We start from the raw sequence: 16,199 nt of genomic DNA on the forward strand, positions 1-16,199 counted from the left end.
CCCTGTAGTCGGGAGGGTAAAAGTACCAGAAACAACCACCAGGCAAGTATCGAGTCTGGAGCTTAACATGGTAAAATGCAGCACAACAAAGAGCCAGGAAGGTTAAAAAAAAAAATTTAACAAAAAAAAAGTGGTAAAACAAGCCAGGGTGGTGTTCAATTGGGCATATAGAATCAAAAACATTTGCAACAGAAAACTAAAATGGGTCATATTACACCTACTACTAACCTACTGTCCATTTCACTTCAATAGAAGTGTGCAGCTAATTCATTGGAAATGTATACTGCACCAAGACCCCATTCTGACTTTGTCCATTAGGGGGAGGAATACAATGAGAACATTCTCACAAAAAACACAATACACAGTGAACTAAATGTGTGTGTGCGTGTGTGTAATACAGAGATAATCTGAATAATTAAATACACGTACAGCCGGAAACATCATGACCAAATAGCTCATGACCGCAGGGTCACAGATTCACTCATGGCGACTGATGCGCATGCTGTTCATCCAAGCATTCACACAGACCAGGGTATAAACCCACAAGTTCCCAGGGTAGGTAATGTTTTAATGGCATTCTTTTAATGACCACACATTATTCATAATAATAAACAAATGTACTTGCACAACTGAAAACTCCAGACACTGTCCCATCAACCTTCAAAAGGTGGACATTTCAAAATGGTATGATTGCTGGCGCACACATTCACAGGGGCTAGCAATGCACACAGAGATCAGAGGGCAGAGTGGAAAGGGCAACAGACAGGAAATAGAGAGGAGGAACAACAGACAGACATCTTACAGTGACAGGGGGCATAGAAAGGGTTCAAGTCAAGGAGGAGATCACAACCACATTCTGGTCAATAGTAACATTTCCACTATGCTGTGTAACGTAATGAAATACATTTTCCCTAATTAGAATTACAGACATCCACTCATGATCGATACTAAATTGTCCTCACGAGAACATCCTGTGGAAATGTCACTTGAATACCAACTAGTCAGTTAATTATCAGCAACTATGGAAGGGAGGGGATGGAATGGATCGAAGCAGAAAAAATACCACCTAGCGCACAGGAAGTGGGCCAGGGACAGAAAGCCTTGGAGGACAGAAAAGAGGGAGAGAGTTGAGGAGGACAGTATGATAGGGTGAATGCAGCAAGGGAAGAGGTGAGAATGTAGGACAAAAACGACAGGCCACTAGAGAACAGATTATTCCTGATGAGGCCTTAATTGAGCATGATAATGGCACAAAGAGACAAAGAGGCGAGCGATGAGGAAGAGATTAGAGAACAAAAGATCTGAAACTAGTAAAGAATGTGAGGGGGGGGGGGGGAAGGGGAGTGGCTAACTCTAGCTAAAGACTATCAGGGGTTAGGAGGAGGTGGTCTCAGGGTTGGGCCTCTCCCCCCTCGCTGTCCTGCTGGTCGCTGGTCCACAGGGTCAGGTTGTCCCGCAGCAGTTGCATGATGAGGGTGGAGTCCTTATAGGAGTCCTCGTTCAGATTGTCCAGGTGTCCGATGGCCTCATCAAAGGCCTCCTTGGCCAGCTTGCAGGCCTCCTCGGGGGCGTTTTGGATCTCGTAGTAGAACACAGAGAAGTTGAGGGCCAGACCTAGGCGGATGGGGTGGGTGGCCGCCATGCTCTTGCTGATCTCGTAGGCCTCCTTGTAGGCTCCCTCGGAGGACTCCACGGCGGAGGTCTTCTTCTCGGCCGTGGCCACCTCGGCCAGGTAGCGGTAGTAGTCACCCTTCATCTTCAGGTAGAACACCTTGCTCTCCAGCTGGTCTTCTCCGCAGCTCTTGATGAGGAACTGGTCGAGCAGGTTGAGCACGTCCTGGCAGACCGTCTCTAGCTCCTTCTCGATGGTCTCCCGGTAGGCCTTCACCAGCTCCAGCTTCTTGTCGTTGCCGTCGGCCATGGCCCTCTGCTCGATGCTGGAGGTGACGCGCCAGGAGGACCGCCGGGCCCCCACCACGTTCTTGTAGGCCACGGAGAGCAGGTTGCGGTCGTCGTTACTCAGAGGCTCACTCAGCTCAGTCACCTGGTGAGGACATAGAAGTGTTGCAAAGAATGGTGTCAGGATGTGAAAATGCTACCGTATCATAAACCTTCCATAAATTAAAAGAAATGTACCATTGACCTAACATTCCTATCCTGAATAAAAGCTCTATAAATTGACCAATGACAAAGGTGTGACGTTGCAGGGTGCATGCATGCCTAGCTGGAGAAAGCCTAGACTGTGCTGTATTTGTGGCTGAAGCTGTGCTTGATTCTTAACTGTGAATATAAAACCCTATTTTTTTATATAAAGGTGCTTGTCTTATGCCTTTTGAGAAACAGGCTACATTTAAGTCATATGCTGAATATGTATCCATCATCGTCGATCCATCAAACTGCAGCCATTTCCACCCTTGCAGACAGGTTTGTGGGTGCGTTAAAGGAGCAAAACCTGGTCGTTTATAAACTTCCAGCATCATATTTGTTCGTAATTTAAGAAATTGTACCTCTGCCTGGCATACATTTGACGACTATTCTGTATATTAGTCTATTACAGGAAAGGTAAAAAAAAAAACAGCTTTCAAGCTTGGAATATCTAGTTTTATTCAATCGGCCCAAAGTGCTTTAGTGAACGAACGCACCCAACGTGTTCAGCCTCTAGGCTAGTGCTGCTACTACTGCATCATAGACAAGCCGTAGCCACGAAACCAAGACCACCACCAGTTTCATTGTTAGCTCAGCTAGCTCTTTAGCTACCACATTCACTCCAAAAAAATATATATGGCAAAATAACATAGCAACAGAAGCAAAATAGCCAACCTTGGTATTGTGTGCACCAGGTTACACATTGATTTATGATAATGCACAGAATTCTGGAAATGATTTATTAGATTAAGACGATAATCCCAGTTACTATAGTTAGTTAGCTAGTTAGCAAGAGGCTACATTGTCTGACTAGTGAATAATGTAATAATAGATTACCTTTGTTACAAACTGATATGAATTACTGTCACATTTGGCCATTCCTCCAAGTGAGCTGCATTGCACATTATGCAAAATGATGTCTACCTGTTTCATCGCTGAGGCCATGTCATCGTACCGCTCCGCCTGCTCAGCCATACGGGCTCTCTGGATCAGTTGCTCTCTATCTGCCATTGTCGCTGTTGATGTGCCGAAGGTCGGGAAGTCAGTTCCAAGATACGGGAGGCTATTGACGATAGCTAGGTGTATTCGAAAGCAATGTGTATTTTCCCGATGACGTCCTACGATACACACAGCACATCAAATGTCACTGCGGATTATCTCTAAAAACCCACGTACAATACAAGCTAAACAATGGTGAAACAATGCGCTTTTTAATGCTGCCGAGGCGCAAATTAGAATTAAGATAATCAGTGGCTCCCCTCCAAGTCCTCGCTCCAACCCCTAACCGACTCTATCTCAACAACCGGTGGCTAAACTAGCTACTGCGGCCTCCCACTGCTATCGACATGGGGTGCTGTTCCAAGAGTCCTGTCTATCCGGGGCGGGGGGTGAAGGCTGCTGCTGATATTTCAAGATGACGTCACTTTCTAAAAATAGAAACGTACGCTGCAGGCGTGCACCTGCGCAGTGCAACGTACTGCATCGGTTGCAGCAACTGAGAGCGCGTGCGTGTAGGGTTGCAGCTAGCGTGACCTCACATATGGCATACAAGTAATGGTTCCAAGCATAGTAGGATGGAGATGTGAACATATAGGGCATAAGTAGTGCCTTTCCTTACATCTACCCAGTCCCAAAGCCATGATAGCATTTATGCCAACCGCTGTAATGTACAAAACATGACACTGAAAGGTGCAGAAGACCTCTGTGTTGCTGACAAGTGTTCCCTCCCCTCATCCCTAAAAGAAAATAACTCCCCATTCCAGCGTTGCATCATCTCTTCCCGGTAACTGGGCAGGAGGAGGAGTGTGTGACACACTTCTGTATATTATCAGGGATGTGATATTATTCCAAGAATATAGCAGAACATCTAGCTAGCAGCAGTGTTGGGGAGTCGTGAGCTAAATGTAACTAAAATATAAATGCAACAGGTAAAGTGTTGGTCCTATGTTTCATGAGCTAAAATAAAAAGATTGCAGAAATTTTACATACACACAAAAAACGTATTTCTCACAAATGTTGTGCACAAATTTGTTACATCCGTTAGTGAGGATTTCTCATTTGCCAAGATAATCTACCTACCTGACAGGAATGGCATATCAAGAAGCAGATTAAACAGCAAGATCATGGGCTCCTGAGTGGCGCAGCGGTTTAAGACACTGCATCTCAGTGCTAGAGGCATCCCTACAGACCCTGGTTTGATTCCAGGCTGTATCACATCCGGCCGTGATTGGGAGTCCCATAGGGCAGCGCACAATTGGCCCAGCGTTGTCCTGGTTTGGGCGTCTTTGTAAATAAGAATTTATTCTTAACTGACTTGCCTAGTTAAAAAAATGAAACATTACACAGGTGCACCTTGTGCTGGGTACAATAGAAGGCCGCTCTATAATGTGCTGTTTTGTCACGTGCCGCAGATGTCTACATTTTTGCAATAGGAATGTCCACCCGAGCTGCTGCCAGAAAATTGAATGTTAAATTCTCTGCCATAAGCAGTCGTTTTAGAGAATTTGTCAGTACGTCCAACCGGCCTCACAACCACGTGTAACCACGGCAGCCCAGGACCTCCACATCTGGCTTTTTCACCTGTGGGATCATCTGACACCAGCCACCCGGACAGCTGATGAAACGGAGGAGTCTGAAATAAAGCCCTTTCCCCCCCCCCCCTTTTGTGGGGAAAAAGTAATTCTGACTGGTTGGGCCTGGCTCTCCAGTAGGTGGGCCTATGTACAATTTGCAGACTGCAGCAGCTTGGTGGTAGTTGAACTAAATTCAAATCTAGGTTGTGTTTTTTTACTTTTTTGCCATGTAGCGGTGTAGCTAACTGAGATTCCCTCAAAATCTCAGTTAGTTTGTAGCAAGTTAGGAGAATTTAGGTTAAGGTTAGGACAAGGATTAGGGAAATGGTCTCCTAACCTTTTAACTACTAGTAACTTTAGTTAAACTATATTTTTCTTAAGGGTAGCTTTAGTGTATCTTAACGTCTTCCAGTGTGAAGTAATTGGTAGCTTGGTAAACTATATTATCAGAGTAGCTTCCCCAACATCAGCTACCAGTCACTGAGAAGGGAAACTAGCATTATATTATCCCCATGCAATAAAACATCCTGAACAAACCCCATAACCTCTTGATATTTATTTTGTATTCATTTCTGCAACAAATTAATTCTCCTCAAAGTTTTAAATTTCACTAGTATCACTGCCTGGTATGGCAACTGCACCGTCCGCAACCGCAGGGCTCTCCAGAGAATGTAAAATGTCAGAATAATAGTAGAGAGAATGATTTTTTTCAGCTTTTATATCTTTCATCACATTCCCAGTGGGTCAGAAGTTTACAGGCCAACTTTTCAGGTAGCCTTTCACAAACTTCCCACAATAAGTTGGGTGAATTTTTGCCCATTCCTCCTGACAGAGCTGGTGTAACAGAGTCAGGTTTGTAGGCCTCCTTGCTCGCACACGCTTTTTCAGTTCTGCCCACAAATTTTCTATATGATTGAGGTCAGGGCTTTGTGATGGCCACTCCAATACCTTGACTTTGTTGTCCTTAAGCCATTTTGCCACAACTTTATGAAGTATGCCCAATTTGCAACCAAGCTTTAACTTCCTGACTGATGTCTTGAGATCTTGCTTCAATATATCCACATCATTTTCCTACCTCATGATGTCATCTATTTTGCGAAGGGCACCAGTCCCTCCTGCAGCAAAGCACCCCCACAACATGATGCTGCCACCCCTGTGCTTCACGGTTGGGATGGTGTTCTTCGGCTTGCAAGCCTCCCGCTTTTTCCTCCAAACATTACAATGATCATTATGGCCAAACAGTTTCATCAGACCAGAGGACATTTCTCCAAAAAGTACCGTAGTCTGGCTTTTTATTGGCTGTTTTGGAGCAGTGACTTCTTCCTCGCTGAGCGGCCTTTCAGGTTATGTCAATATAGGACTCGTTTTACTGTGGATATCAATACTTTTGTACCGGTTTCCTCCAGCATCTTCAAAAGGCACTTTTCACATCAAAGTACGTTCATCTCTAGGAGACAGAGCGCTTCTCCTTCCTGAGCGGTATGACGGTTGTGTGGTCCCATGGTGTTTATGCTTGCATACTATTGTTTGTTCAGATGAATGTGGTACCTTCAGTCGTTTGGAAATTGCTCCCAAGGATGAACCAGACTTGGAGGTCTACAATTTCTTTTGACTTTCCCATGATGTCAAGCAAAGAGGTACTGAGTTCAAAGGTAGGCCTTGAAATACTTCCACAGGTACACCTCCAATTGATTCAAATTATGTCAATTAGCCTATCAGAAGCTTCTAAAGCCATGACATAATTTTCTGGAATTTCCCAAGCTGTTTAAAGGCAGTCAACTCAGTGTATGTAAACTTCTGACCCACTGGAATTATGACACAGTGAATTATAAGTGAAATAATCTGTCTGTAAATAATTGTTGGGAAAATTACTTGTCATGCACAAAGTAGATGTCCTAACCGACTTGCCAAAACTATAGTTTGTTAACAAGACATTTGTGCAGTGGTTGAAAAACAAGTTTTAATGACTCCAACCTAAGTGTATGTAAACTTCCAACTTCATCTGTACAGACTTGGAATTACCGGCCACTTTAATAATGGAACACTAGTCACTTTAATAATGTTTAAATAAAGTTTACATACTGCTTTACTCATCTCATATGTAAATACTGTATTCTATTCTACTGTATTTTATTCAATAACATCTGCTAAATATGTGTATGTGACCAATAAAATGTGATTTGATGTAGAGGCGTATACCAGGTTCAGATTAGTTATTTTATTATTCACTTGATGTGAAGAAAAAGTAGCAGCTTAGTAGCAGGACCAGAGGAAGCAGAGTCTCTGCTCCTCATGCATAGTCTTCATGTTAACTGTCATAGCACTTGACCTGCCACCTTGACCTAGATGCAAAGCACAAGTCCTGCCACAGATGGGACATAGCACACTTATACAAGGTGTTGTTGAGGAGAATTCTTACCAAAAACCTCAACACTGCAGCCACTGCATTCCCATTTCAATAGATTTGTCTGTCTCTCTTTCTCAGTTTCACCTCTCCATCTCATCTTCATGGAGCACTAGCGTTCATTTTCTCCTGGCAGCTGTCCCAAAAGTTTACCAGCCTCTTGTCTTTGTTGGCGCAGAAGTCAGTGAAGTCTCTGAGCAGGCGGTCAGCCAGCTTCTCATCCCCAAGCACACCCGTCCTCCAAGCCTTGGTCAGCATGGTATTGTAGGCCCAGTAGTAACCCACCAGCTCTTCTGAGCCAAACAGGCCCTGACTGGCTGATGCTGTTGAATTCCTCCTCCTCCGCTGCTGCCCGCTAGAGTACTTCCTCTTGGAGTAGGGCAGCTGGAGGAACACTGTGCCTAGAGAGGGAGGTAGAAGGGGAGCAGGGAGGACAAAAAGAGAGAAAGAGGGGCAGGAGAACAGTACTGTGAGGGAGGGTATTAGCAATATCAAAAGGCATATTGAAAAAAAATGTGTGACAGAATTAGAAATTATGCTCATCTTTATGTTAATATGTGCCTACCTGTTACGTGGATGTATTGGGGTTTGTTCTCTGACGGGAAGTTGAAAGCAGAGGCAGAAAACTTGTCTTGGACAAAACCGAATCTGAGCGAGAGAGGTTAAGTGAGAGAATCTTTGGATAAATACCTAAAGCCCTTTGCAGCACATAAAGTGCCTCAGAGTTTATTTATAGACATCTCCATCCCATGTTTACAGAGAACAACAAAAAAGTTTCACTGTCACACACCAGATAGGTGGAGTGAAATGTGTAGTTTTACAGGGTCAGTCATAGTAGTGCGTCGCCCCTGGAGCAAATTAGGATTAAGAGGCTTGCGCAATGGTTTTTCACCTTGTCGGCTCAGGTATTCGAACATGCAACCTTTCGGGTTACTGGCCCAACGCTCTAACCGCTAAGCTACCTGCTGGCCTCTAAACTATGTATAGAGAATCACCTACCGGTATAGTATGGCTTCCTGAAAGAGCTGCATTCTATCCCAATACGTCTCTGGTTCAAACCCTGTCAAACAATTATCACAGGGGAATAATATTGACAAGCATGAACACCCAGCAACACCCAATAAGTTGTTTATGCTTATGCCCCTGTACATTTACTTACAATCTATGTTAAAGACAGGTGCTCTATAAAATGGAGACAATTGTTGTGGCCAAAAGTTTTGAGAATGACACAAATATGACATTTTCACAAAGTTTGCTGCTTCAGTGTCTTTAGATATTTTTGTCAGATGTTACTATGGAATACTGAAGTATAATTACAAGCATTTCATAAGTGTCAAAGGCTTTTATTGACAATTACACAAAGTTGATGCAAAGAGTCAATATTTACAGTGCTGACCCTTCTTTTTCAAGACCTCTGCAATCCGCCCTGATATGCTGTCAATTAACTTCTGGGCCACATCCTGATTGATGGCAAACCATTCTTGCATAATCAATGCTTGGAGTTTGTCAGAATTTGTCAGTTTTTGTTTGTCCACCCGCCTCTTGAGGATTGACCACAAATTCTCAATAGGATTACGGTCTGGGGAGTTTCCTGGCCATGGACCCAAAATATTGATGTTTTGTTCCCCGAGCCACTTAGTTATCACTTTTGCTTTATGGAAAAGTGCTCCATCATGCTGGAAAAGGCATTGTTCGTCACCAAACTGTTCCTGGATGGTTGGGAGAAGTTGCTCCCGGAGGATGTGTTGGTACCATTCTATATTCATGGCTGTGTTCTTAGGCAAAATTGTGAGTGAGCCCACTCCTTGGCTGAGAAGCAACCCCACACATGATTGGTATCAGGATGCTTTACTGTTGGCATGACACAGGACTGATGGTAGCGCTCACCTTGTCTTCTCCGGACAAGCTTTTTTCCGGATGCCGCAAACAATCGGAAAGGGGATTCATCAGAGAAAATGACTTTACCCCAGTCCTCAGCAGTCCAATCCCTGTACCTTTTGCAGAATATCAGTCTGCCCCTGATGTTTTTCCTGGAGAGAAGTGGCTTCTTTGCTGCCCTTCTTGACACAAGACCATCCTCCAAAAGTCTTCGCCTCACTGTGCGTGCAGATGCACTCACTCCTCTTGCCTGCTGCCATTCCTGAGCAAGCTCTGTACTGGTGGTGCCCCGATCCCGCATCAACTTTAGGAGACGGTCCTGGCGCTTGCTGGACTTTCTTGGGCGCCCTGAAGCCTTCTTCACAACAATTGAACTGCTCGCCTTGAAGTTCTTGATTATACGATAAATGGTTGATTTAGGTGCAATCTTACTGGCAGCAATATCCTTGCCTGTGAAGCCCTTTTTGTGCAAAGCAATGATGACGGCACGTGTTTCCTTGCAGGTAACCATGGATGACAGAGGAAGAACAATGATTCCAAGCACCACCCTCCTTTTGAAGTTTCCAGTCTGTTATTCGAACTCAATCAGCATGACAGAATGATCTCCAGCCTCCTCGTCAACACTCACACCTGTGTTAACGAGATAATCACTGACATGATGTCAGCTGGTCCTTTTGTGGCAGGGCTGAAATGCAGTGGAAATGTTTTTGGGGGATTCAGTTCATTTGCATGGCAAAGAGGGACTTTGCAATTAATTGCAATTCATCTGATCACTCTTCATAACATTCTGGAGTATATGCAAATTTCCATCATACAAACTGAGGCAGCAGACTTTGTGAAAATTAATATTTGTGTCATTCTCAAACTTTTGGCCACGACTGTACAATGACAGTGGTGTAAAAAGCTCCTAGTGTTTCCTCACCCTCAAACAGGTTGTCGCTGCCGTCCCTCAGCAGACGGTGGATGTGGAGAGGGATGAAGAGCTGGGCCCGCAGCGGGTCACCATATAGGTAGGAGGGTAGGGCAAAGGGCACCTCCAGGACGGGCACCAACAGGAACCCACAGGAGGCAGCCTTTCTGTGCCAGCCTTGGACCTGTCGAGATGGGAGTATGGTGGAGAGTCCAAGATAGACATGGTGGAGAGTCAAGATAAAGATGGGTCTTGTTGTCAAACTCTCTCGTCCAAGCAAGCATAATGTCATGTGTAGTGTTGTGATGTCGGGAATTAGTGAGCTGTTTTGAGACCTTATGGTTTAATTATTAGCTGGCATGCCTTGTATGACATCCTGAAATATTTAATTCAGCCGTTTACTACATATCTGTGGCAACATCAAGAAATGTGTCAGTAGGTCTTAAAAAGATCTTACATTAAATCATTCTGACAGGAAGTCTTAATCTTAGTCTTAATGTGTCGAGTGCTGGACTAACTTTTTCCACTGGTGGCACTACCAAAGTTTTCGGTCGATGGCACTAGCACATGATTTGGTCGCAACCAAATAAAATTGGGCCGTTTTTTTGGGAAGCATTTAGAAATGTAAATTCAAAACAGAGGATGATGAATGAACTGCGCATCGCAAACATTCAACCAAGACTTTGGACCAAACCTTTTGAATACCTGGTTTGCATACCCATTGCTGTTAGAATACATTTTTATAAAAGCACATTGTGAACCAAAAACAAACGTGACCAGATAACAAAAAATTCACTGGCACCCTAGCGACCAATAAAACATTGTCCAGTCAAAGGGTCTGGTCACAGTTTGAAGCGCTGAGTGTCTCTAGTGAGTCAATGGACATTCCCCCTCTGTCTGTCTTTGTCTTACCATCTCAAAGAGAACAGCTGCAGTGACGGCCATCCAGTGCAGCTTGACCTCGAAGGCAGCGTTGAGGGAGAAGTTGCCATGGTAATAGCAGCTGCACCACTCAGTGCGGTCACTACGATTGTTAACGTCCACATCCAAGGTGGCTGTCTTCTGCTCTGGTACAGTGGCAGCTGAGGAGAGAGACAAGGAGGGAGGGGAGCGAGAGAGCAAGGGAGTAGAGGGACAGGCCCAGAGATCAGGCCCAAAGGGAGAGATGGTTGTAGAGATGGACAGGCAGGAAGAGGACATTTACATGGATATTATGAGATTAAGAGGATGAGAGTTGTTGGGAGAATACGGCACAAATATTTGTGATGGAGTTAGAAACGTCACAAAGAATGTTAGTAAGTTAGCGAAAGTCAGTGAAGCCACAATTTTCAACCATAGCATCCTCTCTTGCCCTGAAATACCTCTTATGCTCAGAATTTCTCTCCAGGGTTGGGGTCAATTCCATGTCAATTCAGGAAGTACACTGAAATTCCAATTCAATTTCTCTTCAACACCTTTCAGTTAGGACAATTTGGAATTTGTTTTACCTTCTGAATTGACTGAAATTGAAATGGAATTGACCCCAAACCTGTTCTGTACTGATTATGTGCTAATGATGCATACATTTAGAATGCTACTCCAAATTACATCACAATTCTTAAGAAATCATGATTTGTTTGTCCATATGGTTATTTAATTCTGAAAAGGTGAGTGTGTTATTTTTTAAAAATAGGCCTATAGGTTTTAAATGACCAGTACACTGTTAATCACTGGAGACAACACAAACATGGTCATCATGACAAACATACGCATACAATAAATTATTTCTACAGCTAGATTTTGGTGTCATTGTTTCATGATTTCCTGGAGAGGAACCATTGAGTTTATGTATAAATTACTTTATTTTAAGGTACTGAATTATGATTCACAACTCTCACAGAAATGTGTCCAAATAAACCAGATTTTATGGGAGAAAAGTTTAGCATTTATGTTTTCAGCAATGTTGGGTATAATGACCATATCTGTTTCCTGAGCAGATGGGGGCATAGCCTACAGTTGGAGGTGTTTCTCTCCCCGTGTTAGACATTTTCATGGCAATAAGCTGGTTTATATAAACCAGAAATCAATTCCAAACTCATCAGTCATTTAAAAGGGGCAATCCTTAGTTGAAACAATTACAAAGAGGTCACCCTGCTTTGGAAAAAGCTGAGGGATGGGCCTGGAGAAATGTAACCACTCTCAAATAAATAGATAGAGCTATGGATGCAAGGATTGACCATCCAAGATATACAAATGATAGTTTCAACCATATTTTGAGGCTATACAGTGTTTTTTCACATTTACAGAGAAAAACAAGCTTATATTTTGGGTTCTCATGGGGTATGACAGTTGAACTAAGCATGAGTCATTTAGAAGTTATATTCTTCCAGAATAAATGGGTATTTATCATTACGAAAGTGGCAGCATAAACAGCATCAAGTGGCAGCATAAACAGCATCAAATCACAGTTAGAAAAATCACAGTGAGACAGAGAAAGAAGGATTGGTCAAGAATCCCTAAACGCATTAACATTCTCACAACATTTTATAGCTGAAACGCATTAAACAGTATAGAGACAGAAAGCAAAGAGGACAGTGCACTGCACACCACTGCACTACTGTACACAGCCACTGCTACCACAGCATGCACTAAACACTACCACACCAACTAGTTCTCTAATTGGACGGAAAAGAGAACTACCACACCGATTACTGCTCTAATTGGAAGAAGTAGATGCAAATCACATCCATCAGCGATCTGATTGGATGGAGTTGTTTTCAAATCAGTCAACAATGGCACGAGTACTACCATTAGATGTAATATGTACTGTACTTTACATACTGACATGCCAATTCAAGCTCCAATTTGAGGCAGAGGGGGTTGGGATGAGAATGGGAAGAGGTTTAGGTGTGCCACCAACCCAAGCTCTGCAAGCTGGAGTAGATAGATCACCAGCAATCACATGCAGCCCTGTTGCTGCCCGTATGGGGGATGGGTACTGAGGTCCAATGCCTTGTGTCACACAGAAGGAACAATGTCACCAGGATAATTATTAGTTCAGATGGCAAGTCATTGATTCAATGATGTGAGAGCAACATTGTGATGGTGAGAAATTCAAGTCATGGAAAGTACTTAATGAGTCAAATTGCTATTAGTATATAATGAATCATAGGCCAATTATTCAAACCTAAGAATAAATTAGTGAGAGTTTGATGGTTTTGATGGATGTTTGTAAATTCCCTGAATGCCTCAATCAAATAGAATAGTAGCTCCTCAGTTATGGAATGGTAAGTTAGAGATCAGCTTTTAACAAGTTGCTAATGATTTTTGGGAACTTATTGTCAACAATACAAACCAAGTTAATGGAAAAATGTCTAACCGGATCTCAACCAACCATGTCCCAATCTGATGACCAAGTTAGCACAACTTCATATTTGCATACAGAGGCATGCAGGAATCTTGTCTGGTGGCTCTGTGTGACACCTGCTATGGGACCCTCCCTCCCAAACCCCTGAGGGCCTGTTCCAGGGTGTGTGTCTGACTGGAAGGGACAGGGGAGGCATGCTCATTCTGATTGTGGGGGAGATGCCCATTTTGGGGTGGGGTTGAGGTGGGTGGGCTGAGGCTCAGCTCTGGGGGAGGAGCAGCCTGTGTGTACCTAGCAGTGCTGCGGCCTGGCTGCGTCCTCCAAAGCTGCGGCTGAAGGAGCTGTGCCTACTTGCATAGGAGGCGGGCCGGCTGGGCAGCCAGGGCAGAAGGAAGGCCGGGAGGTCACAAGTTCGACGCTCCTCCAGGACGAAAGCCACCTCAAACCACTTCCTCTGAAACAGGGCAAAGTCCTCCAGGGCTGCCGTTGACCAGCCCTGTGCCACAGGAGGGGGCAGCTGGGATGTAGGGCCTGGAGTACAGTAGAGATGGAGAGATAGATGTATGGTTATTGAGTCTGGTTAGTTGTTCCCGAAATGAGAACAATCAATATCGGCATGACTGAGAATCAATGACTGGAAAGAAGTCAGTGTGTGGAGCAGGCAGGGTTGGGGTCAATTCTATTACTATTCAGAAAGTAAACCAAATTCCAAATTTGCTGCATTGAAAAGCAAAAATAATTGGAAGTGCACTTCCTGAATTGGCTGGAATTGAAATGGAATTGACCCCATGTCTGGTGGGCAGCATGGAGGACTACCTTGTCCTAGGAGAGCAAACCAACGTTTTTAAAATGATACGTTTTCAGATTAGCTTTGTGCAGACTACGTGTCGCTCTAACCTCGCTCACCGTCTTTCTCTGCCACTATCCTGTAGAAGTAGAAGCCATAGACAAAGGTCCTCATGGCATCCCCCGATGCATGGGTAACCAGGCCCTCATCCAGCATCTTCTACAGAAACACAGGGGACACAGCAATACTGTTAAAAACACAAACACACAAATGCTGGCTTCACTACATACAGTGTGTATCCGGCACATGCTTTAACAAAACCAGATAAACATATATGATAAACCAGATAAACCTGCATGATGTCGACAGCCATGCCTTGTGTGGCCACACCCTCTACGTTGTTGACCAGCCAATGGACGATCTCAGCACTGATGAAGCAGTTAGGGGGCAGGCCCTTCTGCTCAGGTAGAAGCTGCACACCTGTTCTATATATATATACATATCACATAACAGAACAGTAGCTCAAACACACCCATCTAACTGCAGGGACAACAAACCACAACTAAAACACTTGAGGTATGTGTTGTGGTGCAAGCCAACACACACATGTTTTACCATCCTTGTGGGGACAAAACAATTGATTTCCACTCAAAATCTTATTTTCCCCTATCCTAACCTTAATTGTAAGCCTAAAAAATCTTTTTTTTTTTTTCTTATGGGGACCGGCGAAACGTCCCCACTTGTCGGAATTTTCCTGGTTTTACCTTTTACCTTGTGTACACACACACACACACACACACACACACACACACACACACACACACACACACACAGGGTCTTACGTGGGGTGTTTGATGGCCTCTAGTATTTCCATCAGGGTGGAGGATGAGGACAAACATAAGGCTCCAGTACCAGACTGTCCACTGTAAACTCACAGACATAAGTCTGGTTAACTATGACTAATGTCATCATCGTTAAAATAACACTTTCCAATTAGAAACATGATTTTGAACACTATACATCTGAAAAACAATATTTCTTTCCCCACCTGGTTTCTGTGGCTAAGCTGGGTCCTGTATCCCCTGTTGCCTGGGCTGCAGCCCCACCGGTCGCCACCACCCCAGCCCCTACCTGACCACCTTTGTCTGTGGCCCCTCCTTCAGCAGGATCTGTAGAAACCTACAGGCCAATCACCAAAGGTTAGAATGAAGTCAATCTCAGGCAGTCACTATGCTGCCTTCTATTTATTTCATTACATTACATATCAATCACCTCTGGTCTCATGATAGTTAGATACTGAAGAGGATAACTCCCATCTGGGATACATTACCTTGGTTGACTTGGCTTAAATCTGCCAGGTACTAGTGTAATGTGTGGTCTCTTCACAAACAACAATGATGTGTCTACGGTAGACACATGCAGACATGCAGATTTCATGCCAGAAGGACAGTGCAGGATGCAAGTTAACAAAATAGCTACAAGGACTGAGTTTACCTTGTATCTTTATTGACCTATGTATGTGCACACTCACAGGGCCCTACATAAACTTACACTGTCATTCCAACACACACACACCCACTCCATCATTTGCTCACACACACATAATATGCACATACATTTACACTGACTCTACAAACCCGCACACCCACTCACATGTCTGCTGCTACTCTGTTTATCTATTATCCTGATGCCTAGTCCCCTTACCCCAATACATATCTACCTTCATCACTCCAGTATCACTGCACATGTACAGTGCATTCAGGCCACTTGAATTATTTCACATTTTGTTATGTTACAGCCTTATTTTAAAATTGATTAAATATTTTTTTCCCTCATCAATCTACAAACAATAACCCATAATGACGAAGCAAAAACAGGATTTTAGACATTTTTGCAAATGTATTAAAAACAAAACACAGAAATACGTTATTTACCTACGTATTCAGACCCTTTGCTATGAGACTCAAAATTGAGCTCAGGTGCATCCTGTTTCCATTGAACATCCTTGAGATAGAGTCCACCTGTGGTAAATTCAATTTATTATTTGGAAAGACACACAGCTGTCTATATAAGCTCCCACAGTTGACAGTGCATGCCAGAGCAAAAACCAAGCCTTAAGGTGGAAGGAATTGTCCATAGAGCTCTGAGACAGGATT

At 43.7% G+C, this 16,199-nt stretch overlaps 2 protein-coding genes across 12 annotated transcripts in view; both read right to left on the reverse strand.

Moving 5' to 3' along the window:
* Positions 1–547: 547 nt before the first annotated feature.
* On the reverse strand, positions 548–3,528 carry LOC139408700 (tyrosine 3-monooxygenase/tryptophan 5-monooxygenase activation protein, eta polypeptide). The gene is made up of 2 exons (XM_071152918.1): positions 3,070–3,528; positions 548–2,044 (listed from the first exon to the last, which is right to left on the reverse strand). Exons 1-2 carry the CDS (start codon positions 3,154–3,156, stop codon positions 1,391–1,393), a joined length of 741 nt encoding a protein of 246 aa, XP_071009019.1. The 5' UTR covers positions 3,157–3,528; the 3' UTR covers positions 548–1,390.
* A 3,393-nt stretch (positions 3,529–6,921) lies between these two features.
* The window catches only part of LOC139408701 (DEP domain containing 5, GATOR1 subcomplex subunit), a 29,961-nt gene continuing 20,683 nt past the window's right edge, over positions 6,922–16,199 (reverse strand). For 4 of the 11 annotated variants that reach the window (XM_071152929.1, XM_071152930.1, XM_071152928.1 and 1 more), the window contains 10 exons: positions 15,092–15,222; positions 14,886–14,966; positions 14,396–14,528; positions 14,163–14,262; positions 13,608–13,787; positions 10,823–10,992; positions 9,923–10,094; positions 8,122–8,182; positions 7,688–7,770; positions 6,922–7,523 (listed from right to left, as the gene is read on the reverse strand). In XM_071152929.1, coding sequence (XP_071009030.1) covers positions 7,225–7,523; positions 7,688–7,770; positions 8,122–8,182; positions 9,923–10,094; positions 10,823–10,992; positions 13,608–13,787; positions 14,163–14,262; positions 14,396–14,528; positions 14,886–14,966; positions 15,092–15,222 — 1,410 coding nt within the window. In that variant the 3' untranslated portion in view covers positions 6,922–7,224. Of the gene's footprint in view, positions 7,524–7,687; positions 7,771–8,121; positions 8,183–9,922; positions 10,095–10,822; positions 10,993–13,547; positions 13,788–14,153; positions 14,263–14,395; positions 14,529–14,885; positions 14,967–15,091; positions 15,223–16,199 lie in introns of all 11 variants that reach the window. The other 7 variants (XM_071152927.1, XM_071152919.1, XM_071152922.1 and 4 more) reach the window with 3 other exon arrangements.

This window comes from Oncorhynchus clarkii, chromosome 5 (assembly GCF_045791955.1).
Source record: "Oncorhynchus clarkii lewisi isolate Uvic-CL-2024 chromosome 5, UVic_Ocla_1.0, whole genome shotgun sequence".
In the NCBI taxonomy this organism is placed as follows: Eukaryota; Metazoa; Chordata; class Actinopteri; order Salmoniformes; family Salmonidae; genus Oncorhynchus; species Oncorhynchus clarkii.

Bases quoted from the DNA above. Each gene is read 5' to 3' on its own strand.
- LOC139408700 (XM_071152918.1), bottom strand. From the start codon at position 3,156: ATGGCAGATAGAGAGCAACTGATCCAGAGAGCCCGTATGGCTGAGCAG. The intron at 2,045-3,069 runs GTAGACATCATT...TGTCCTCACCAG, and splicing joins TGGCCTCAGCGATGAAACAG to GTGACTGAGCTGAGTGAGCC.